This window comes from Enhydra lutris, unplaced genomic scaffold (assembly GCF_002288905.1).
Source record: "Enhydra lutris kenyoni isolate GAN:26980312 unplaced genomic scaffold, ASM228890v2 scaffoldscaffold9, whole genome shotgun sequence".
In the NCBI taxonomy this organism is placed as follows: Eukaryota; Metazoa; Chordata; class Mammalia; order Carnivora; family Mustelidae; genus Enhydra; species Enhydra lutris.
This window is the reverse complement of record NW_019154093.1, coordinates 32938434-32965085: the sequence shown is the minus strand read 5'-3', so window position 1 is coordinate 32965085 and position 26652 is coordinate 32938434. Positions and strand designations below refer to the sequence as shown.

Below are 26652 nucleotides of genomic sequence, written 5' to 3'. Positions count from 1 at the left end.
AAATAAATAAATAAATAAATAAATAAAATCTTAAAAAAAAAAAAAAAGGCAGCAAATCCTTTGGGAGGCTGGCCTTTTCGGCACACTTGAAAGTCAAAGCTCGCAGCTGTGCATGGTAATACCACTCAAGGTTGCCCGATATTTTGCTATAGAACATAGAACTTGGTGGCCTCTCAGATTGCAGAGAGTGCACACGAGGGAGAGGAAGGTCTACTTGCCAGTGCTGGGTCTGCAGATGTACAGAGTGGGGCTTTGCTAAAACGGAGGCGACCTGTAATCTGTGAGCATGCTGAGCAGCTCTGAATAGGTTTACTTTCTCTCTGCCCAGACAAAGGCTACTGCTTAAGAGGGCCCTTTCCTTTCTGTACGGAAGCAATTCATGCAGGTCAGCCACCAAAAGGCCCCATATCGGAGCATTTAAAACCATGCATCAAATTTGTCCAAGCCTGTGATAGCCACTCTTCTTGCCAGGTTTTTGTTTGCCAACATTCAGAAAAGGGGGTGGAGGGAGGGTGGGGAAGGTCCAACGGAGAAATGCCTCCCATGAAAGCGGCCTTCTGCTCATGTGCCGAATAAGAAGGTTTGTGAGAAGGGGTTTAATGAGGTCTCTCTTCACAGTTTTAAAGCTGGAACAAATTAGGGGGAGCTTAAGAAAGCAAATCAGCCTCAAGAGAATTCTCTCCTTTACTGACACCCCTAAAACACTAGATTTTTCTATGAAATGTTAGATGCCAGTTGACTCAAAAAAAGCCTAGGCATGAATTAAGGAATAAAAGCAAAGTACAAACAAAACAAAACAAAACAAAACAACCAAACCCAGAAACAAAACAAAACAAAACACAAAAAACCCAAACTCTTGAAATCTGGCCAAGTTTACACTTTTATTCTCAAGCCAAAAGTCTTACATTAACACTGAAGTACCACTGTATTTTCCCCAATCAATACCATTAAGCCAGTAGGGAAATGTAATAGAAAGAATCCAGGAGCGATGGTTACAGAAGTGGAAGACAGAACGGAAAAGAATGAAATCTGACGATCCCAACACTGACAACCATGTCAAATACTGAACCTTCTAGGTCCTCAAGGCAAGGTGAATTTAAGGGAAAAAAAAAAAAAAGGCGTATCTCCTTTCCAACTTAACCCACATCAATGGAAAGCAGAGGATGTGTTTCTCACTGCCACAGTACACTGTTAAGAAACTGTTTTAGAGGGACACAAAAAGAGTAACATGAAATGTACAGTCTGGGAGTCGGTCCCCACAACATGACTGGTATCCACTGGTTCTCTCTTGTGGGCTCTAAAAACCTATTCCTCACTTTGAAGGACATGGAGAACTTGCAAAGGCCTCTGAGGAAAGCACTCAGGGCAAGTAAAGAGATGGGAACAGCAATGTAGGAGGGGAGGAACCTGGGTCACTTAGCCAAGGAAGATAGTGCTGAGGGTTGGTTTAATGCAGGTTCAGGGTGGGTGTGCACGAAACCTTCCAAGTGCAGGTGAGTGCTGATTTGTGACAAGGTCCAGCTTGTCTTTTTGGACTTTCCCTCACAGGTGATTCATTAATGGCAGCATGCCATCCAATCTGTCTTCTTAGAAGTAAATGCAAGTTAGACGGTTCATGACGTCTTTGGCCTCTCCTGAGATAACCTGGACCAGACCCAAGGTCATGGCTTCTGGCCCAGTTTCTAAGACACTTAAGTCTTCACCAGAACGTCTAGGGAGGGAACCAAAGAAACCATACCAACGACACAAAGGTCCTTCTAGGAAAAGGCCAGAAGTAGTATTTTCCTTGGGGAAAATTTTAGACATAATTTAAAGTAATGATAAAGAGAGACTAAAGTGATGGTTACTCTGGACTTCAAAAAAATGGCACGAAAAATGAACGCCCTCTACTAGCTCCAGATTTTCTGGCATCGAACACCTGACACTGCAAAGGGAAGCTGTAGGGATTCAAAAGGGAAGTATCTTTGCCTAAGGGGTTCTGTAAATTGATGAGTCTTGTCAAACAAATTAGCTCACCATTACTGCCCTTCTGGCTAAGCGGTACAAACTCTAGTTATTTCCGCGAGAAGAGGAGGATGTTCATCATCTTTGATCCACTGTGTTCTGGGCAACCTTAAAAGTTCTGGTAGCTGAGATGGCATGCACATTTCAAAAAAGACGGCCAAGCACATTATCACAGAAAGGAAAGCTGGGAATCACTAAGTCCACTCTGAGATGTGTAGGAGTCTTTTCGGGCTGCGCTTAAGAGACAGTATTATCATTCCTGTCTCCCCAAAGATGCCTGAAGCTCAAAAACACTTGGGTGTCTCCAACAGTTTAATTGCTTTAGTAGGTCCCTTGTTAGATAGTTACAGAAAAACTCTGGGCGTTATCACTTGCCCTTCCTAGCATCCACATATGCCAGATGGTGAAATCGTTCCTGAATACGTCTGAGAAACCACAGCTTGGAGGCACAGCCATGTGTGTACACAAGGAGTCCCTGTTTCATACAGATCTCTGTTAAGCAGCAATTAAAACTTGAGCAAGCCAACGTACCTACTACGATGCTCATAGCTGCCCTTACACCGGAACTTGTGTGCTGGGAAAACGGTGAAAATCCCTTCTTCCGAGCTGAAATACTGCCACTTAATTCCAGGGTTGGATTTCAGGTTGTCTGCAAGAACTGGAGGAGTGGGGAAAAGGAAACATAACCACTAAATCCACAGGTGCAGGCAGGCCCAGTTCCTTCGGCATCTGTTCTGCATAAACTGCTTGTAGTACGAAGAAATCCCACTAGATCGAAGGCTGTAAATTTTCCACTAAACATTTTCTCTCTGTCCCTTAAAAAAATACCCGTGAATAGAAAAATATAATGAATGTTTCAGTCAAGAAGAAACTATTATTCTTAACATCGTATGGTGACACTCTATGTCCTGGAATATTTTTTTTTTCCAGCACGAATGATTCATTTGCACTCAGCTCTCCCCTCAGGAGGCTGGTCCCCACTGGACCAGTTTACACTTGCTGGCTTGGAGAACATTTTCTAGTTGCAGAGAACAGTGCCGCTAAGAGGCCGGGTCTCCAGAGGAACTAGACCTGTGACCTTGACCTTGTTCACTCCACAATGAGAAAATCAGCATAGATGGTACCTGAAAGGCAGAACCAAGATCACTCAGCAAGAGCTCCTGGAATGATTCCAATGTGCCAGCAGTGGGACAGAGGCTTTCCTTCGTGGTTGCTCATTTAACCCATGAAACAACCATAGGACGAAGGTAGTATGATTATTCCCTACTTTGGAGTTTGGAAAATACACTTAGAGAGCTTAAGTGACTTGCCTAAGGTTTCATCAGTAAATGACCAAGTTGGGATTCCAGCCTAGCTGTGCTGGTTCCTAGGTTCTTACCATCATGCAGTACTGCCTCCCTGGCATATACATGGTATCCCTGCCACTGAGCTGTGGCAGGAGGGGCAGCCCCTTGCCAGGGGCAATTCTGTCCCCAAACCTCCATGAAGTCTTACCCTCACCCACAAGCAGAGTCCTCTCCCTTCTCTGATGCCCTTCCACTCTGTTCCCACACCGTATTCCGTTATGAACCATGCACTATTTGCTGTGTCCTGCTCTACATGCTGCAAGATCTACACAGCTGAGCAAAAGACAAGCCTTATTGCGATAACCGATACACCAGAAGACTTAGAGAGTGGGAAATGGGACAGAAAGCAATTCGGGGAAGAAGTCTGAGTGAAGGCAAAAGGCAAGTGTGAGGTACATTTGGTAAGGTACAGAAAGCTCTGAACGCCACGCAGCCATCCTTGAGTCTGGCTCGGAGGTCGGCTGATGTCCGCCAGGGCTGCCCAGGAAAGGACCCTGGCCTTGCCGGCCATGCGGGCTCTGTCTTGACCCACCCAACTCTGCTGCTACCATGCAAAAGCAGCCCCGGACATCTGTGGGTGTGCGGGTGCGCCAACGACAGTGTATTTGCAAACGTCAGCGGCAAGCTGGATTTGGTCAGTGGTCTTCGACATGGGCATTCGTCCTCTGAACACACCAGGCGAAATACACCACACGGGGACTTGAAGTGTGTCCGGTGCCTCCTCCAGCAGCTACCCTGCCAGATGCACACGGAGAAAGGGTAGCCTATTTTTATCCTCACAAAAATCCTAGAAGTAACAAAGCATCATTTCCGAGTTATGGACACAGAAGCTGGCTCCGACTTTTCTGGGCTCCCTGAGGTTTCACAGTGGACAGGAAGGCAGTCAAGCACGTAGGGTGTGTGACCGAGACGCGGGTCCCCACTCCACTCGGCCAGGCAACCTTATCAAGGTCATTGCTTGGACCAGGGCAACCACACCCTCCCGAGACCTCTGGCTGATGTGATTTGCACATAAACATGGAGGCAGCTTTTTCTCTGGGGGTCAAAGCCTTAAACTTGCGGTGGTGTTAGCACCGCTCTTCAGGCAGCTCTGCCAAGCCTGCGAGAAACAGGCAAATGCTGCCTTTGGAAGTAAAGCTCAATGACTTCATTTAGAAGTAACATCTGTAACAATAAACAGGCTACAGTGAGACTATTAAAAGGGGGAGCCAATGAGAGCAAGAATGTTTTAAAAATAAATCAGAATTCATACAGTGCATGATACATTTAGTCTCACCACAAAAGATCATTCTGGTTCCTTATAATCATTCCAGCACCAGAGCATTTAAGTGTCAGGCAAGGTTCCTCAAACTCTCCTGCTGAGAACTCCTTTGGCATCTGATTAAATTTCATCCATCATTCGGTACTAGCAGAAGATGATGGATACGATGGTAATGAGGACCCCAGGGCCCAGAAGCAATCTATCATGGCAGTGTGCACCCCGAGCGGGCCCCTCTCTGACCTAGACGTGGAGGTGAAGGACAGCCCTATTTTCCACACAGGCAAAGGCAATGCAGAGGCGGCTTCCCCCAGTCCTAGGAGTCAGTGAGGTGTTCGGGCCACTGGATAACTTGGGCTGGGGTCCTGCATGCTTACTCTCCTCAGCAATGCTGGACACCATCCAGGAAAAGGCTGGGCATACGTCCAACCTGTCAGCCCCTGATGCATAGCATTAAGCTTTAGGCTATCAGTGGGTAGGGCCTGTATTTGTCTCCCCTGCTCCACATACCTACCTCAGACAGATACACATGAAGGTGGCAATGAATGGTTTCTTCTTCACTGGAGCTCATCCCCAGATGGAAGCCACCACACCCTCTGAAACCCTCCAGCATCTTAACCTCTCCCACCTTCTAGTTAATGTTATTGTTGTTCTGGGCAACTTTTCCCTCTTCCATCCCTAGATTCTGAGATCCTTGAGGGTGAGATCTGGGCTTGGGTCACCCCTGCGCCCAGGGCAGAGGTGTTCAGTTCTCTTCAGGTCATGGCACAGGCTCCGTGAGAGCTGCAGGGACACATGGGCTGGGAGGGTCTGCTCAGAAGTACTCTTTCTCAACCATTAGACTTGTGTTTAATAAATTATAAAATCTTAGTCTCTTCTAATGCTAAATCCAATTAAAAATAAATAGGGTGACTCAATATAAAACAGTGATAATATTTTTTTTAATTTGTCAGAGCGAGCGAGTGAGAAAGAGCTCACAAGCAGGGAGAGTCGCAGGCAGAGGGAGAGGGAGAAGCAGGCTCTCCACTGAGCAGGGAACCCCATGTGGGACTCGATCCCAGGATGCTGGGACCCGAGCCAAAGGCAGATGCTTAATGACTGAGCCACTGAGGCATCCAGAGATCAATGATAATTCTAAATAGCTTTTAAGGGGCGCCTGGGTGGCTCAGTGGGTTAAGCCTCTGCCTTCAGCTCAAGTCATGATCTCAGGGTCCTGGGATCGAGCCCCGCATCGGGCTCTCTGCTCAGCGGGGAGCCTGCTGCCCCCACCTCCGTCTGCCTCTCTGCCTGCTTGTGATCTCTCTGTGTCAAATAAATAAATAAAATCTTTTTAAAAAAATAGGTTTTAAAATGATTGACACTCCGTTCTCTCAACACCACTGCCAATACAACAGGTACAGAAACAGGTAAGTGGACAGAGAAAAGGCTTGCCTGTCAGATGGTTTTAGGGGACTATCTATATCAAAATCAATTGTATATGTTATACATGTGAAGTTTACTGACATGTGAAGTTTACTGCTTATCAACTACGCCTCAATAAAGCTGATTTGATAGAACAGTGAAACTTACTGAGCACCATATAAACTAGTTCTATACATGGTATGACGCCTTTTCATAATTACCTCATGAGTTTGTTATTATACCCACTTTACAGATGCAGAACTCAACTTGCTCAAGGCCCAAGTCATGATTTGATCAAGGTATCTCTGCCTCCAAAGCCCTTGCTCTTTCCAGAACACTACAGGGCCTCCACAAGGTCACTAAATACGTGTTGAATGAATTAGCAATCAATAGATAAAAAAACACACCAGTTATTTCTTGAGAGGCAGAGTAAACATATACATTTGTATATTTCCATCAAAATGATCAGTTGCATTAGTTTGTAAAGACACAGTGTGAAGAAATGCAATTAAGAGGACACTTGACAGAAAGAAAGGCTATAGCAATTGAACTAAGGCAGAGGCTAAAGCAAGCATCTAATCTTGTGAGAAAAAACAAATGGCTGAACTGCTAATACTGGCAGGCACCAGCTGACAGTCCAATGTCATGGGGTTTCACCACTGACCCCACAGGCTGGCTTACCTGGAAAATGGCACGCACACTGTAGCTCAGAAGACAGAGTCAAGTTAAATAAAGCACTCATGACTGAGTAACACCGAAACATAGAAAGCATATTTTACATAATAGAAGGAGTTTTTATGTGACTGTGAAACTATATACCTGAGGCCTCTTCATTAGTCTGGAGGTGTTTAACAGATTGGAGGGAGCGTTCACTGTCCATGTGAATAAACATAAGAAAGCCAGTTGGACACAGGCCCAATGTGGCTTTGCACTTTCTATTTAATTCGGGTTGGCACTTCGGCACTGGAAGAAGAGCCTGATAAATTGGGATGGACCGGGAATAGGAAGCCTAGGTTTTGGTCCCATTTCTAAGCCTGACAAGCTCTCTGACCTTACATGGACTCACCATATAGCATCTGAAGGCATCTTTCTAAAATGGAAGTCAAATCCCACCACTGCTTTGCTTGTAACCCTTCAAAGGTTTCACACTGCACCCCAGCTAGCATTAAATCCAAGCCCTATAAGGCCTGGCACCATTTGGCCCCTGCTACGCACCAACCTCACTTTCACCCTCTTTAACCCACTACGCTGTAGGTCAAGGGCAACCTCGTTCAGTTCCGCAAACATGCCAAGCTCTCCACACAAGGGGATCCTCAGACCTGAAATAATTCTGTTCAACTTCTCGGAGACCCCTTCCCTGACTACCCTTGGTTATTTATCCTCTCTAACAGAGCCCAGCATTTTCCGTCACAGCAAAAATTGGTAATGGTCAGTGTACTGACTTCTGTGGCCATGGCTCACGTCTCTCATGCAGACTTGCTGCAAGCTCCATGAGGGCAGGAGCCAAACCCAAAGCCAAATTCACCACATTCCCAAAGCCTGGTGCATGCCTGACAAGTCAGTGAAAGGTCAGTGAGTCAGCGCCTGCCAGACAAGCCAGTGAATGACTTTGGTTAGCCAAGGCTCGTCACCCCTGTCCCCCGTGAGAGTTCACCATTTCCTCATCTCTAGTCTCTGAGTGATAGATTTGGACAAGGTATTTCTGAAGACCCTTCAGAAACCAAAGAGAAATAAGAAGGCTGAAGAATGAAGGTCAATAGGAAGGAACAAAGCACAAAGATATGCAACGAGAAAGAGCCAAATTCTAACTGGCTTTGATCAAGTTTGTGCAAGAAAGGGAACAAAGCAGGAGTATTCTTACTTCCTAGTAACTTAGAATAACTTCGTCGGTCAGCACCAGGAGATTATTACCATTGCTGACCCAAGACTAAACATAATGTACAAATGGTACCAAGAAATGTTTAGAGAGAATGACAGAAAATTTCATATTGGCTTTTAACTAACGAGGAGGTACCTGTGACAACTCCTTGTTCTTTAAAGGCAAGCTCTGTTCCCCCTGGTCTCCTTCTGTGAGCCTTCAGCAAATTTACTCTTTCTCTCTTACAGTTCCTATGCTAATTCTGACAAAGACAAAAAACTTCACAACACCTACTGGCTTATTTTTCTGCAGCCACAACACACCAATTATAGTCAGAAAAGCAGATAAAAAAATGTGTCTTTCTTGGGTGCCCAGCTGGCTGAGGTGGTAGAGCATGCAACTATTGACCTTGGGGGTCAGGACTTTGAGCCCCATGTTGGGGGTAGAGTTTACTTAAAAAAATGCGCCTTCCCCCACTTTTCAGGTATTCTTTGTTTCCCATTTATTTGTGTCTCGAGATTCACCTGCATAGTGCATTTGGAGAATTCTAACATATGGGTCCCAGATCCCCCGGCCCCCAAATATTTCCCTTCCAATTTCACCATCTACATCTGACCAGTTCTTAGATCATCAGCCTCTCTAGTCAAAACAAAACCATGTCCCCGACATCCTTGCCTGCCCTCTGTAATGCTTACACCATTAGGCTGAGAAAGAGATGGACTGCAAACTGCTTGTAGCTGGGCTGGGGCTTTGGTTTTGCCTCATAATATTAACCACCAAAGGCAGAAGCATGTTAAAAAAAATGCTCTGTAGTAGAAAGCTTGTCGCCTCCCACCTCAAGGAACTCTGGCCTTTCTGACGCCCAGCCCAACACCACTCAGCAAAACACACAAAGCACTCGACCTCCTGCAGCTTGCCAAATATAAAATACAAGAGCTGTCCTAAATACACAGAATGGCACACAAAAACACACACACACTCCCTCAAAAGATCAGAAGTTACATAGCGCCTTTCAGTAATCATTTCAGTGATCATTTTGGAGGGGAATAAACATTTAGAGGACTCCAGACAAAATTTCCGGCGTTATACTCTTACATTGCACCTTCTAATTCCTACTCCCAGCCCACATCCAGAGGACCACCTCTGATACTGTGCGTACTTCTCAGGTGATAGGCATACTGAGTATTTGCCCATGTATCAGGCACTGTGCTATGTTTTTTATATACATTATCTCAGTTAATTTTTTTTAATTAGGTAGGTTTAATTTATTATTCAGGAAACCAAGGCATACAGAGGTTAATTTTCCCAAGTATATGATAGCTAAGCAGGAGTCAAAACAGGCGGAGATTTAGCAAAAAGATATTATTCTCATCTTATAACTAAGCATATTCTGACTCTGAAAGGAAGAGTGGCCTAAGCTCTGACTCTTGAATGGGACCATGTAGCCCAGTAATCCTTCCACCACAATGACCATGCTAGCTCAAGTCCATTGCCAAACTTAGATTAATGACAGCCGACCCAGCTAAACCCACTGTTATTTACTTCAGTCCAATACTAAAAAGAGAACTTCCTCAAATCTCAGGTTCTGCTCCAAGCTCACAGTTCCTTATGTCTATTCTGGGTTATCTACATAATGCAAAAATTACCATACCATTATGTCCTCAATTCTGTTAAGACAGCCTGGACTGTCTTAATAGTCTCTGTCTCTGTCTCTCCTGGACAGAGAATTCAGGATCAACTTCTGGGGGTAATCCAAAATCAGTACAGGATCTACTACTCTATCCACTTCCTTTTAATAGACCACTCCCAGAGGACCCAAAGGACCAGATGATCTTCAAACATTCATGGAAGGGGTAAGAGAAATTTAACAGAGTTCTCTCACAATCAGCTTTTTTCTCCTCCCACAATCAGCTTTTGAAACCTATAGCTTCCCAAGCTTTACCAAGCCAATATTCTGAGTCGCCAAGTCTGAGGTGGGGGTCAAAGAATAGGTATTTTTTTGACAAAGCACTCCAGATGACTCTGACGATCATCCAAATTTGGGACAACTGGCCAAAGACATTTAACTCCACTGTCCTATCTATTTCCTTAGTTTTACTTTCTTCCTGGACTGTTTCTCTATCTTGAGCATATAATCATTTTCAAGTTTCCCTGACTTATAAAATGATTAGCGATAACAATAAAACTCTTCCTTTACCCCATCTCTTCTTGAGTTATCAGGGACCTTTCCCCTTTTGCTCGGTCGTAATTTGGAAGAGTGGTCCAGACTGATTCTCCACTTCTTGTCCTCTCATTTCTCCCTCATCTAGCCATTTTGCCTATTCCATGGCCACCTCTCCCTAATCCCACTTCTGGATTACATTTAATAGTCTATCTGGTTTTCTCCTTCTTTCAGGCCAACTACACTTACATCCATTTTCCACAAAGCTCTCTTGCTTGCGCTGCTTAGTCTGTCAGATGGCTGACTTCAAGCTAAAAAAAAAAAAAAAAAACAAATCAAAACAAAAACCAAACCAAAACCAAACTCCTCCGTCAAATACAAGTGGTTAAAATCTACCTTAGTGCTACCTTTGTTTCCTGTTATTTACTGCCCTCTTCCACAATGATCCTGGACTGGGCTGGCTGCACTTTAATAGATTTTTAACTATTTAATGTTATTTACCTCAGACACATCACCTGGATAATTCCCAATGTCTCTTAAGATGCAACCTTACAATCTGGTCCAGTACCCCCACTTACCTTTATCACACATCACTTAAGATTCTAACACTAGTTGTCTGTTGATTTTCTCCTTCCCTTCACTCCCCTCCATCCATACGTACAGTTAGGTTGTGAGCTCTGAGGGTAAAGCCTCTGTCTTGATTATCTTGATGCCTGCCACGGTAACTACTGTATAGATGTTACGTGAGAGAGGCTCTTTATGAGAAAGAACAAGGAAGAAGTCGTGGTTGGTTCTGGGTCTCAAGCGTCTGTACTGTATAAAATCAAGCTGTTAACTGACAAATACAACATGAGTGGAGGAGGTGGTTTGGGTTGGAAGTGTCAAGGATTATGGGTTTGATTTTAGACACAAAGAGTCTGAAGTAACAGTATGCAGAATACAGGGATGGAGACATCTCTTTGTCCTCAGCAGTCTACAGTAGGAGGCCCACTGGACTGGGAATCGGGACATACTGTTCCGTCATCTCAATACCCACCATTTGTCGTCTGACTTTACGTACATTAGTTAAGTGCTCTGGGCCTGCTTCTCATCTACAAAATGGAGTGGATACTTGTCTCTGGTATCCATGGAAGGAATAAAATGGCTTTTGAGGTGCTAAGAGGCAGCAGATTGATTCTGTGTACACTGTGTGTCCGGACTCAGCACAGTTTCATGCAAACGCAGGACGGGACTATTCACATGCACAGCCTATGTCACTCTGTATACCCGAGATATTTATGTATGCCAATGTGCCATGAAGCCACAGAAACCAGGGCTACCTTGCAAGCAAATCACAACCACATTCTTTTCTTTCCTATGGTCCTTCAAAAGCCTTGGTTCTTCCATTACAAAAATGAAACAAAAGCAACAAGAAAATTCTAGTTTCAGGGTACCTGGGTGGCTCAGTGGATTAAGCCTCTGCCTTGGCCTCAGGTCATGGTCTCAGGGTTCTGGGATGGAGCCCCACATCGGGCTCCTGGCTCAGCAGGGACCCTGCTTCCCCCCTCTCTCTCTGCCTACCTGTGATCTCTCTGTCAAATAAATAAATAAAGTCTTTAAAAATTTTTTTAAAGAAATAAAGAAAAAAAAGAAAATTCTAGTTTCATTCATTCATCAGTAAGTATTTGCTCTATACCTGCTATGCACTAGACAGGGAACTTGACATGCAAAAAATAAAAGGAACAGAGGGTCAAGTAGATGCCCAAGATAAAAACTTAAATTTTTAAGAATGTACTATAGAGTAAAATAATACAGAGAGGTAGCTGAGGACCCCAACTCAGCCTGACTTCTCCCACTCACTGTTCAATCCTTCTGCCTTCCCTTTCCCTACAGGCTGCCAGTCTCCATCTCAAAATGTGCCCTCTAGCAAACCCAACCAGTACAACAGACAAAGAATTTTATCTGTGAGAATCAGGGAAGATGACAAAGTCGCTGGGCTCTGTGAGAGGCAGGCACTATATTCTAGGATAAGACAATAACATGAACAAAAGCATGGAGGAGGGGCACCTGGGTGGCTCAGCGGGTTAAGAGCCTCTGCCTTCGGCTCAGGTCATGATCTTAGGGTCCTGGGATGGAGCCCCACATTGGGCTCTCTGCTCAGCAGGGAGCCTGCTTCCTACCCTCTCTCTCTGCCTGCCTCTCTGCCTACTTGTGATCTCTGTCAAATAAATAAATAAAAATCTTAAAATAAAAAAAAAAAAAGCATGGAGGAGTGACAAAGATTGAGGATTTGAAGAAATGAAAGAGACCCCATGAGGGGAGAGGGAAGAGGAGGAGAAGATGGAGTTGAAAGGCCTCCACATTCACTTTGCAGGTGAGCCACAGAGGTTTTTAAGAAATGGAGTTACAGAGCAGGTATTTGCAAAATACCTACTGTATACAAGATATATTGAAAAAGAGAATAAAAGCAGAGAAACCTTCTGGGAGGTTTCCATATTGACTCATCTTCTAGAAAGGTCTATGAAGTCTAAGTTTATGGCCTTAGCAGTGGAGAAGACAAAAGGGATTCAAGACACATCTCTGAACTATGGAATCTGAGCTAAGTTCCCTTTCAATGAAGAGGGGATAATGAGACCTACGTCACAAGTCAGCATGACAAGCAGGAAGAAGGACACACAGTAAATGCCTAGTGAGGTGACTTGAATGTAGTAAAATATTCACTCACCAACACTCTGCTTTGATCACTGACTTAAGGGAATTTCCATCTGCTAAAACCTGGAGAAGCCATGGGTGGGAAAAGGCGAGGAAGAATTCCCAGTGTGACCAGGTTGGAGGTACTGTTAGTGGGGACAGTGAGCCCAGACTGCAGGGAAGTTTAGAGAAAAGTTTTGTTTTCTATTTAATTTTTGAGGTAGCTACAGAATCATCACTGAGACGCGTGTGTCTTAAAGTTGGCTACTCAATAAATAAACTCAAATAGGCCACAGCTGGAGAGAGAGATCTGGAATTCCACAGCATGTGGCAGGAGCTGAGGTGCTGGCTACACTGAGAACATTTGGGGGGATAAGGTTTAGAAGTGAGGAAGGTGGTTAAGAGGACATGTAGGGACATCTATCTGAGGACCAAAGGAGCTTAAGAAGAAAAATGAAAAGGTCTGAGCAGAGAAGTAAGAGGATAAATGGCACAGAATAATTTTGTAGACACCAAAGGATGACATAGCTTCAAAAAAGACGTTTACCAACAACTACTACACAGGGGGTCAGGAAAACTGTGGAGGGGTCACTTGGAATCCTTCCAGAGGGTGGTGATAGAGTGAAAAATTGGGACAATCTCAATGTTGAGCTGGAATGGACTGATTAATTCAAGGACGTTATACAATCATTACCCCCAGGATCTAGATGTGTTATTTATTTACATATACACAAAGGAATGTCCAGGATACATTTGTTAACTACAAAAACAGAAAACAAAACAAGGCTATATCCATTATAATATGCAGTATGAGGAAAAAAATATATATGTATGAGAGATTATATGTGACTAATAAAATCTTCTGAAATCAGTATTACAGGGCTGTTGTGACAAACTATTAAAAAAGACTAGGGGCGACTGGGTGGCTCAGTGGGTTAAAGCCTCTGCCTTCAGCTCAGATCATGATCCCGGAGTCCCAGAATCAAGCCCCACATCGGGCTCTCTGCTCAGCGGGGAGCCTGCTTCCCCCCCCTCCACCCCCGCCTGCCTCTCTGCCTACTTGTGATCTGTGTCTGTCAAATAAATTAAAAAAACTTAAAAAAAAAAAAAGACTAAACTTTGTAGTAGCTCATATTATAGAAATAGAACTTGAAGGGATACTTAATTTTGTGTATACATGTGTACACATAAACACACACACGCAAATGTAAACCAAATCACATAGCCTCAATAATCTAGATTTCTAAGTGACTGAATAGGTTTTAGATGTTATATGAATAATCACCACATCTCTCACGACACTAATGCAATCATGAAGCTGGGGCAAATAGGCATAAAAACAAAGCAGAGATTCCTAGGTTGGCTGATTTTTTCCTTTTATTTTAGGTTTTTAGGGACAACACAGCTTTTCACTGCCCTGGCATTAGCATATGGAACACGTAATTTTCACGGCATTTGAAAGCAGAGAGAAAAACCTGTAACACAGAGCCCATCTTTGTTATTCACAGAAGGAAGTGATGAAGCCACTGAAAGTAGCAGCCGTCTCCAGCCTCCAGTGCCCACCTGTACCTCCTGCAGCATTTACCGTTGTAACATGACTTGCAGATGCCCCTTACACCCTGTGAATCCTGGTTCTCAGTGTAGACTGCAACGCTACCAAGATCGGAGTTTGCAACTTCAAATGATGTCTTTAAATCAAACACAATAAAGAAAGTCCAGGCACTTTTTCTTTTGGCAAGAAAGACTAACTCCTATTCCACTCACACCTCAATTGCATAACTCAAGAGAGCAAGAGGCAACTTTCCTTGGACTCTTCAAATACATTCTCTTTAGGGATCAGGCTACGCACAAGAAAATAGCTCAGCAGGAATTAAAAAAAAGAGAGACAGAAAGAGGGGGAAGGAGGGGGGGGGGAGAGAAACTAGGGATAAAAGCAGGAAGGAACCTGAGCAAAACATTACCAGCACCATAATGTAACGTGTGCACTGTCAAATGCCAGTAGTTTGAATGGAATCAGGGACAAGGAGTCAATTTAGAAAGTCGAGATCTAGCAGGGTTGGGTTAAAGAAAAAGAATACACATGTGTGTTGAACAGATGGACACATGACCTAGTTTTGGGTAAGTGAAGCTAAGAATGGTTTACAATTTATGTGAGTCTGTTTCCAGCTAGTCTGAAAGGCAATCTGAAACTGTGTTATCAATTAGGGACCCATTGATGGATTATATACAGTCTGAAACAGCCTGAGGCTGGACGTCTTACAGATGTAAATATCAGACATGTGATAGCCCACGAAGTACATTAATTCTGCTCTGAAAGGGGGCATGAGCTGGAGAGGAGGAAAGGGGGGAGCTCTGAGGTCACCCTCCACCATCTATCACTCCTCTTATATTACAAATGACTGCTCAAGAATGTGGACTTTGGGATGCAGCCACTGCTTGGTGGAATGTCACACGACTTCAAATACAAGCGAGTCCGTTCTCAAATACCTGAACATGGCCAAAAACTGCTTGTAAATCTAGCTACGTCGACTGTGCCGAGAACAACTCTTGTTACGTAGGATGTGATACTTGACACGTGCTTTCAGAAATAACAAAATTCAAGATGTGATCTTTAACCATATACCACTGCCCTCACCATCTCCTTCCTCTCCTCCTCCTGACTTTTCAGTCTTTCCCCCGTCACAAGTAACTACTGTAATAAAACAGCATTTTGTCAGGATTTCCAATTACGTGTGCTCTGAGTTCTACTCCTGAACCTCATTTATAGAAGATAAACTTACTGTAACTAAGAGGTCTTCAAGGCCTCTTTCTCTGCCTCACTCTCAGCTGATGATCTTGCTTCCTAAGTCTCTGAGGAAACAAAATCACCAAGAACAGAATGTCTCTGAGCTCCTGACACGACACTTGGATCATTATGGGCATCCCGGCACCCTGGCTCTTCCTTCCCTCCTCTTGTTAAGAATGAACCCTGTGTTTTTGGACTCTCTCGCTGGAATCCCACCATCTCTTGCCCGATGAAGGAAAAGGCTCCAGTAATGTTCTCTCCTCTTGCTCTTGGGTCTTTAGCTTTCCTCTACTGGACCATTCCCTTTGGCACATAACCTTGCTGTAATTTCTCTCAATTTAAAAACACACTCTGGACTCCACACAGCACTCTAGTTTCCTTTCAACAAACCCTGGGAGTTCATGTACTTACTGTTTCCAGTTCCTCTTGTCCATTCTTAAGAGCCTGAACTAACCAGGATCAGCCTGTCATTCTATTATTATACCAAACAACCCTGTCAAATTCATCAATGACCTCCATGTTCCTAAATCCAATGTCCGTTTTCTTAGCCTTTGTCTTACTGGGCCTACTTAATCCAGCTGATCTCTCCTGGCTTCTTGAAATACTTTTTTGTATTTCAAATAAATACAAAAAAATACTTTTTTGTATTTCACTTGGATTCAAGAAGATGACTCTCTTGGTTCTCCTACCAGACTGACCTCCTTCTCAGACTCCCTCACTGCTTCATCATTTTGGTGACCTTTAAGTGCTACAGTGTCCCAAGACATAGTCCTGAACCTCTTCTCTTTTCTGCCCACAGCCACTTGCTAGGTAATCTTTTTGGGTCTCATGATTTAAGTATTACCTGTACCCAATGAATCTCAAAGGTCAATCTCTAGTCTGACCCATTCCCCAGACTCCGGACTCATATATAACCAACTGCCTGGGAGACCTTTCCACGTGGATATCTAATAGGCATCTCAAACTTCACATTTCCACATCTGAGATGTTGACTCCCTGACAGCCACCAGTATTTGCTGTCACAGTAAATGTCAACTCTGTCCCTCTCTTTGATAAGGCCAAATATCTTGGAAGTCCTTCCCAGCTCTTCTCTTACATATACTCCCCACCACCATTCAATTCACCTGCAAATCCTAACGGTCCTACCTGCAAAGCATAGTCAGAATCCAACCACCTCCACTGTTAGTACACTATTAATGCCACTGCCACCTGCCACCTGAATTTTGGAATAATCTCTTAAATGGTCTCCCTGCTTCCACCATTGCCCTGCTATAATCTTTTTCTTGGCATGGCAGTCCATAAGCCTTTTAACCTAAGTCTAGTCAAGTGACTCTGCATAAGCCCATTTTGCTCCTTGGCCCCACCTCCCCTCCACCATGGTCTCCTGGCTCATTCACAGCAAAAGCTAAAGTCCTTATGAGGGCAGTAAAATAAGGCTCTTGGTGATCTGGCCCCCAGCTGCCTCTCTGGTCTCTCCCTCTACGATCAATCCTTGTTCACTGAATCACAGTTACAGTAGCCTTCTTGCTGTTACTGAGCACACTAAACACTAACTCAAACCCTTTGCCTGGGATACATTTCCTCAGTTATTCTTATGGTTTTACAATCCCACTTAATTCAGATCTCCCTGATGAGCCCTTTATAAAGTAGTAAGTCTCCTTCTTTTCCCTCCTCCCTCCCTTAGCTTCCATTCCCAGCCAAAAGTACCACTATGTCTCATCCCTGTGTTACTTTTCCTCCACAGCATTCGTCGCCCTCAGACATGTATGTTTACTTGCCCTTTTCTTTAAGATTTGTGTCCCCCAGCTCCCAGAATAGAAGCTTTTTGCTGTTTACAGCTGACTTAGAACAAAGGAAAGTGTTTACACCAGAGAAGGTGCTCAATAGGTATACAATATGACTATTAATGACAGAGAGTGATCTCAACAATATACTCCCTAGGAACAACAAACAGATATAAAACGAGGCAATGAGGATGGAACCCCGGCTGCAGCAGCTTCCAAATCCTCCAAACGTCTGGCCCACTGGGGCGAGGGATCCTGACAGGCTCCCAAGGGACCATGTACCACCCTCAGTGTGGCCCCAGCCCACACTTTCTTACTGTCCCAATCACACAGCCAGAGGGCAATGGAGCTTTGTCTGGAACCATGATGTCTGACCAAGGGTCGATCAACCATCAGACAGGTCTCATGAAAGCTGCTGTCTACCAGAAAGGAGTGAAAATACATTGGGAAGTAGTCCGTACTTCCTTCTTGCTTTATTTCCCCGTTTATAAAAGCAACACATGCTTAGTTTAAAATCAAGAAAATCAGGGTACCTGGGTGGCTCAGGTGGTTAAGCATCTGCCTTTGGCTCAGGTCATGATCCGAGGGTCCAGAAACTGGGCTCACGTCAGGCTCCCTGCTCAGTGGGGAGCCTGCTTCTGTCTCCCCCTCTCTCAAATAAATAAAATCTTTAAAAAACTAAGAAAATGGGTAAGAAAAATATGTCCCTATTCCACCACTAAAAGGTAACTATTGATGTTTATGTGTGAACCTCTCTAGGTCTTATGTATACAAAGTAGTAATGGACTATATTTTTTCCTTATCAACTCATTTAACATATTCTTAACTTCATAAAAATGTGTATTTCTGGGGCACATTTATACCTGATTCTGTTCAAGGATTGTTATTTTGGGGTGCCTGGGTGGCTCAGTCAGTTGGGCCTCTGGCTCATGATTTTAGCTCCGGTCACGATCTCATCATGGGTCATGGGATTGAGTCCCGTGTCACTCTGTGCTCAGCAGGCAGTCTGCTTGGGATTCTCTCCTCTGCCCCTCCAACTCCGTACACAAGCTATCTCTCTAATAAATAAATCTTTTTTAAAAATTGCTATTTCAAGCTGAAGTCTTCAGACCCAACATGCCTTGTGTCACTGAGTGTAACTGAGGGAAAGGTAAACACTGAATTGGGGAACTAAGAAAATTCAAGTTCTGGCCTGTGTTCTGTGCCAACTATGCAATCTTCCATAATTCATTTCCTCTTCCCATTCCATGTCCTTCCATGCTCTCTTATTTATGAAAAACATTTTCATTGAACTTCTCATAGTTAATCCCACCTGCTCCAGATGGTCTCCAGATTCTTCAACCAATTAAAAAAAAAAAATCCATTATGTATTGGGCTATACAATATGTACCTGACATATTTAGGTTGACCACTTAGCCAGCAGCTAGAGTTTTAATATCCTTAAGCGACAAAGCTTACAGTTCCTTCTTTCCAGACCTATTACCTGGTTTGTGTATACAACTCCCAAAGGCTACAATTCTCCCCATTGACCATGACTGATGGGGCTCTAAAAGTAAATATTCTGTTCCCTCAGCTTCTCTAGGGTTTTACATGTCTGCAAGAGACCTGGAATTTGAGAAATACAGTCCTTTGTGTTTAAGATAACCCTTTATCTCCGCAGTAATAAGGGAAACCTTAGGATCCTTCTGAGTCTCAGATTTTTCCTTGGTAAAATTCAAGGACTGAAACTGGTAGGTGCAAATGCACATAACAAGACAAAAAGGGTGAGAAATATAAACTGGAGCACCAGGACAAGAAAGCAGAGATACGACGTCCCTTTGGAACTCTATAGAACTATATATTCAGGTGCTCTAGTAGTTATTACTACTAAGTTTTAACAAAAGTGAGAACAAAGTTCAACTTCAATATATAGCATCATGGCACTGTTTATTAGTAGAAATGCTCCCTTATCCTTCTTCCCAAAACACCAAAACAAACTGAAAATTACAAGTAGGGAATATAAATTCAATACTTTTTACTGCAAAGATAACTGGGTCTCCAAAATAATCTTTGAAATAACAAGTGTAAAACCCCTAACAAATGAGATAATGAAGAATCTAGCCATATGTACTCTATATAGTAAATGCTCAATACAGGTCAGCTCTTTTCTTCTTCCTTTCCCTCTTTTGAGTGTCAACTTTCCAGAAATATCCAATTTTGTGGATGATATTTTCTCTTCAAAGCTTAAAGGAAAATGTCTAAAGCGATACATTTATTCAACCTGAATTAGATGGACTATAGTTTACCTTTATAAACCAAGAGATTACTGACCTGAATTTAAATCTCGTCCTGGATTGAAGGCCCGGCTATTAACAGTGGTAGAAAGTCGATCGCAACTAATTGTTCTAGATACATTGGTATTAAAGTTCCCATCAAATCTGAAACAATAGAAGAGAATTAGCAATATTTATTTAGTGGTTATTAAATTAAAAAAAATAAGATAATTCATATTGCATATGAGGGAAGCTCATAAACAGTAAATTATGATTTAGATTTTAAAAGTTGGAAAAAATCACTTCAGAACAGTATGGGAAAAAATATGTGTTCTACAAGGCTTTAGAAATCAAGCTCAGTTCTAAGGAGATTAAAAAAAAAATAACCATTCTTTGATCCAATTCTCACTGTAATGAATTTGAGTCAGGTAAAATCATACAGAAAACAGATTTGACAAAATTCAGACTTAAGCTCTGATGGTATATATGAAACAAGTCTTTATCTTATCTGAAAACCGTGAAAAAGAACAAAAATAGTGAGTAGTGAAGGAAAAAGAATGTTTGTGGAGTAGGAAACATCTAGACTTGATTCCCTGCTCTGTCACTATTAAACATGTGACTCTAGACAAACTCCAATTTTTCTGAGCCTCAACTTTCTTATCTAAGGAAGAAATTAAAAAAAAAAAATACAAAAAAGTTCCTCTTGTGGTGTAGAACACAGAGTTTGCACATCCTGGATTGTAATGTAAATAAGGTCAAGGTCTTTTTGATTTCCAATGGTAGTACAATGGCAAGGACTAGAGCTAGAACAATGCTAGTACTCTTAAGACTAGTTGCTGATAAATAAATACTAGTGTAATCAGTGACTCATTTGCTAGAGCAAACAATAAGCTACAAAAAAATTAGAGGAAAATGTACCATCTCAACCTTATGTATTCCCTATGAGTACTTCTTTTCTTATCAGACTTTTTATGTGAACTTAATCTAGAAGTAACAAAAGCCAAAAATCTTAAATTTCTAAATACCCATTTAGAATTTCATATGCTGATAAGACTCCTGAAATCTGTAAGAGTTCCCCACGAAATTAACTCAATCTGAAATTAGGGTTTTTAAAATTTGTGTTAAAACGTACACCTCAGCTAAAAAGTAGGCTTGATGAAACTCCATTTACACAGGTAGAGAAGCTTTATGACCTGGAGGAAACAGTCCTAAAAGTCAAGATCCACTGGATTATTCACATGAACTTTGATGGTCTGTTGATCACATCTCATAATACGTAAGAATTACAACGAACTGATTGCATAAGCAAGGGGACTAGATCATTACATGGTGCATTGGGTTCCAAAACGAAAGTTAAACAGCTTTCTTTGGAATACATATCATCTCGAAGAGTTAACTGGATTTTAAGAGAACTTTAGTTCAGCCTCCAACCCAGGACAGAATTCCATCAACATTGTCAACTGTACCTCCAAGGACACAGTTGCTTCACCAACGTGGTTGCTCTTCCTTGGACTTGCTCCAATTTGTCTAGACAAGAGACCACTGCCTCAAAAACCACAGATGGAGAGAAAAGAATAAATTCATACATCAGCAGCTGCCTCTGTGCATGGGGGCAAAGCAATGTGATCTCACTGTCCCTCTCTTGCAGCATTTGAAATCTGTGTCGCGAGAGTGGCACTATACAAGCAGCTCACCTGCTTTCCTTGCTCTAGACAGCCACGTTAAACCTACTCCCTCATGTGCTTCTTAAATGAAAGGCCACAGAATATTCAGGCTCTGTGGGCTGGCTATCCAGTCCCTACCCCGACTGCAAAAACCCCGCCATTGTTAATCTTCCAAAAATCGGCAGAGTACCAGACTTGGTTCTCCACCCCTGGCCCAGATCAGGGCAGTCCAAGAGAATTCTCTGAAATGATAAAAAATGGATTACTTTTGCATTGTCTAATATGGTAGCTACATGAGGCTGCTGAGCATTTGAAATGGAGCTAATGGAGCTTAGACATTAATTTTTTTTCCCCCCCAGGGAGCCCGATACGGGACTCGATCCCAGGACCCTGAGATCATGATCTGAGCCGAAGGCAGCAGCTTAACCCACTGAGCCACCCAGGCGCCCCTAGACATTAAATTTTTAAAAAGTGTTCAATTTCAGTGAACCTACCAAATTTTCTATTTTGTATAATTTTATCTTAACTGTAAATCACAGCGAAAGAGTGATTACCATATTGGACAAGTACAATTCTGTATGTTTCTCTTATTTTTCCAGTCAGCCTTCAGATCTCTCTATTCACTTACTACTCTATCCTGACTGTGGATGATTTCTCATTCTGTATCAAATGCCTCCATCTTCTCTCAAAGCACGTGTCATGATTTTTAATTTACGGCTCCATTTGAGTATTTTTCATGGGTAGATTCTTATCGCTATATGAACAGATAAGATCTCCTTGAGGGCAGGCACCACTATGTATATGTAACACTTAGCATTGTTTTCGTCAAACCAAGCATTCCTATTCACTGATGTCCTATGAGCCTCCATGGTGCCAATGCCAAGCCCTGTTCTGGCCTCTACCTGGAAAGTTCTGGAGGTCCAAGCAAAAGAGGACCAGAACTCAGATGTGTGGTTCCTAATTCCTGAAAGTCTCTGGTATCAGAACCACCTGGGATGCACGTTGGAATGCAGATTCCTAGGATCTACCCTAGAAGGGTCTGATTGGATGAGTCTGAGGTAAGGCCCAGGAATCTGACTTTGGCAGGCTCTCCAGAAAAGAAGAAACTTATCAATCCTGCTATGTATTATTCCTTTAGAAATAAAGCAGTAGAGTGGTTTTCTGTATAAACATGGATACATCAAAGTATGCTTCAAAAACAGTACTCTCAAAGTCAGAAGGTCTTCCAATTTGAATCAAGAGAACAGAGTAATTTGTAGGTATGCCTGCGACTCACATCTGGACTGTGCTGCACAAATTACAAACCCCTTTTATTTTTGTAGAGGTTTTATTTATTTTAGTTATCTCTACACCCAACGTAGGGCTCGAACTCATGACCCTGATATCAAGAGTGATGGGATCTTCTGAATGAGCCAGCCAGGCATCCCACAAACCCGTTTTAGATCTACCCACTTCCCAGCTGAGAAAAGTGACACCATGAATAGAGGCTTGAACCCATCACCCAACATCCCAGCCAAGGATGAGCCACACACCAGACTGCTTAACTTAAGTGACACATAATGAAGAACTTGCCGGAAGGAGCAACTCAAGAGTTATTGACAGTTTCTTCCAGGAGTAGTGTAAGTTTGGTGAGAAGCCCTGTCTCCCTGGACGGAGTCTCCATGGCCAGGACGCAGACCATCAGCTCATTCCTTGTGAAGTCTGCAGCCTGGTGCTAAGCTCAAATAGATTCCCCAGGTCTTTGTTAAATGAAAAAGCTGCTCCTGGGGATCACAGAGAGGAAACTATTTTTACAGGTTGCTTTCCTTTCTGTACTGGAAAGATCATCTTGAAGAACATTAACGAAAATATTTTTCTAACAATAAAACACAGAAGTGATTCATTAACAAAAGTGCTCAGTAAACATGTGAGTTATAAAAAGGTTTCACAATGTAGTATTTGTCACCAATAATTCACTCAACCTTCTCTTCCCACTATCTCCCACCCTATAGTTCTAACCAGATTGGTCCATTAACTGTTGGATCCCAACTATGATGTTTTTCAGTGTCCAGTGCACTCAACAAAGCCCAGCTTTCCTTCTCCTCCTCCCTGAAACTTGTCAGTTCCAGCCCACGCTGAGCCCTTCCTCCTCCAACATGCTAGTGCCATTCTGTGTCTGAATCCCATGCTTGTATATAAGTTTTTAAAATTTATTTTTACAAAAAAAAAAAACATATGTGTGTGTGTGTGTGTGTGCGCACACACACACACACATATATATTTTTTAACAGAGAGACAGCACATACGTGTACCCATAAGCCAGGGGAGAGGGAGAGAATCCCAAACAGTTTCCACGCCCAGCATGGAACCCAACATGGGACTTGATCGCACGACCCTGAGATCATGACCTCAGCCAAAATCAAGGTCAGACACTCAACTGACTGAGCATTGTCTGTAATCAGGTTTAAGACAGTGTCATCACAGGTGATGTGAGGTTTTAGATTCCATTTATAGTAACAAAATACCAGTCAACAAAAATTTAATATGAATTATAATGAGGGCTGCAGGTGGCTCTGCTGGTTAAGCGTCTGCCTTTGGCTCAGGTCATGATCCCAGGGTCCTGGGATCCAGCCCCGTATTGGGCTCTCTGCTGGGCTGGGGGACCTGCTTCTTCCTCTCCCTGTTTGGGCACGTGCTCTGTCAAATGAAGACCAAAGCACACTCAGCGGGGCAGAACACAATTAGGTCACAGTCAGGAGTGAGAGGTACACGAACCTGGACTGCAGTTTGGGTTCAAACTACATTTTGCTGTATACCTCTTACAAATAACTTGATTTCTAAGCCTCTGCTTTTCTCATCCATAAAATGGTGATAGTATACCTATTTCATAAGGTTAAGAATTCAATCAGAAAATGGCTCTGAAGAGCCTGGTACACAGTAGGCATTTAATAGATAGTAAGAACTAGTACTGGATGTGTTAGTAACAGTTAAATCAGCTACTAAGTGCTCATCATACGTTCCAAGTGCTTTGCATGGATTACCTCATCTAATCTTCACAAAGCATGAGAAAAGTACTATTATTACCACCATTTGAATGCCTGGAAACTGAGGCACAGAAATGCTAAATAAAGAAGCCCAAGGTTCACAGCTGGGAAGCAAACAGAACCAACATGTGAACATATATTCCAGCTCTTGTTCATAATGAATACAATGTATCTCAATAAATCAACAAATTATCATTAAACATTATCTAAGATAGCTGAAGTAGAATTCAATTCTCTCAGAGGAAAAGAGTACTCTGAAAGATTGTAGGGCATAGGGGAAATCTTTGCTTTTCAGTTAACAGAAAATGACAGCAGCTGGGGTCCCTGGGTGGCTCAGTCAGTTAAGCGTCTGCCTTCAGCTCAGGTCATAATTCCAGGGTCCTGGGATAGAGCCCCAGGTTGGGCTCTCTGCTCAGTGGGGCGTCTGCTTTTCCCTCTGCCTCTCCCCTCCCTCACTCTCATGTTCTTTCTCTCTCACTCTCTCTCCCTCAAATAAAAATCTCAAAAAAAAAAAAAAAAATTATAGTAGCTAAACACAAGCCTTCACGATGCATAGCTACAGAGAAAGAGCTCTATGGACAAAGGCCAGTACGTGGAGGAAGAAGATATTAAAGGCAGATATTCTGTATTGATGGTTGATAACTTAAATGTTCACTAGTGGCATAGCTATGGAGTGGGCCATTAAGAGAATAAACTTTTTATTATTTCGTTCTAGAAAAGCCTGAAGTTCCCCTTCCATTCAGCACTGAAATCCGAGGGGAACCGGTGGATAGGAGAGTGCACGAGTGCACACATGCATTCGCTGCACAGAGGAGAGAGCCAGTAGACAGGGTGCCGGCTCACACCACTTTTCTCCTCTTCCTGGTACCAAAGCTCTCCACTGAAAGACCCTGGCATTCTGATACCCTGAGAACCTTGTAAAAGCGGTTTATGTACAACAAATAGAAATAAGACAATACCAGGAAAGAAAAATATGCACCAAATTCTGAAACCTCTCACATGGGGCAACGAGTACAGCGTGCAGAACATAACAGACAATGGCCACAGCTCAGGTTTTACTGGAACGGCAGGCAAGGCATAACACTGAAACACCACTCAGGAGAGCCCCAATTGAGGTGGTACAAACACACCAGCTTCCAGAGCTCAAATTTGATCCAAAAATAAAAATACGTGAAATTTTTTCTTCTCAAGGAATCCAGAGGGCAATCCTGATGTTTTAGAATGAAATACCCACCTTCCAGGAGAACCTTAGCCAGAGGGCAAGCTGACCTCTGTCTTGTTGGCTCAAGGACAGGGGTGTGTGGGGGTGGGTTTCAAAATTTACGAGTGAATGATGAACAGATTGTCACCTCATCCCGAAATCTGACTTAATTCTTGCTCTGAGTAATACGCTTGTGGTGGATGCTGGTGGTTTTAAATTAACTTACTCCTATCAAGCCCTGACGTTAGGAGACCCGTCACCTACTCTCCTTCCTCCTGCTTCCTGCCGGATGGTATTCTTTAAGTGGGACCAGTCTCACAATCATCTCAGTGGTCTTGAGTTCCTCCAGAGGTGCCAAACTTCAGCCATGGGGAGCATGCACCCCCAGCTGGGTTAACACACAATGTCTACAAAGAAACCTCCCTCTGCTTCTGTCGCTGCCTACGCATGGATGTGCCAGTCAGGTAAGGAAGCAGGTGTTGACCAGGGGCTTGGAGATACAGGAGAGTCTTGTGTCCCAAGCAGGTGAGCCAGCTAGATGTAACTACAAGAGGAAAAACCCCCTCGTTATCACTCCAACCTCCACTCATCCACACTCACTAATGTCTGCTTCTCTTCTGGTCTCCAGATTCCTACTGGACTCTACAAGAAATACTTGCTTAGCTGTCCCCGTGACATGAGGCCCCTCCAAGCCTCTCCAAAATACTATTTATTAAAAAAAGAAACCTACTATTCACCCCATTTGGAGACTCAGAGAAATGCAAAGTTCATGCTTATAATACTTTATAAAAACATGTCAGTCGGGGTGCCTGCGGGGCTCAGTGGGTTAAAGCCTTTGCCTTCAGCTCAGGTCATGATCTCAGGGTCCTGGGATCGAGCCCTGCATCAGGCTCTCTGCTTAGCAGGGAGCCTGCTTCCCTTCCTCTCTCTGCCTGCGTCTCTGACTACTTGTGATCTCGGTCTGTCAAATAAATAAATAAAACTTAAAAAAAAAAGTCAGTCACTCTTAGGAGTTACCTAAAAGATTTTTTTCATTGAGAAGTATATTAGCAGCCAGTCACATTTATATTAATTCCAGGCTTACGGAAAAGGTCAAGCACTGGTAAAATCATAGACTGTCATATAAAATGAGCAGGGCAATTCAACTTATCTTTATATATGTGCTGTTAAAAAAGAAATTATAAGAAGAGAATGATCTTATCTAAATCTCCTATAGACCCTTCTCTTAAAAAAGGAGATATTGGA

General features: G+C 43.0%; 1 protein-coding gene across 1 annotated transcript in view; it reads right to left on the bottom strand.

Annotated features, from left to right (window-relative positions):
- Positions 1–26652, bottom strand: part of LOC111143371 (cache domain containing 1) — a 201491-nt gene that overhangs the window by 53387 nt on the left and 121452 nt on the right. The window contains exons 4-5 of the mRNA XM_022497070.1: positions 19578–19684; positions 2536–2662 (exon numbers count right to left, since the gene is read on the bottom strand). Coding sequence (XP_022352778.1) covers positions 2536–2662; positions 19578–19684 — 234 coding nt within the window. The remainder of the gene's footprint in view (positions 1–2535; positions 2663–19577; positions 19685–26652) is intronic.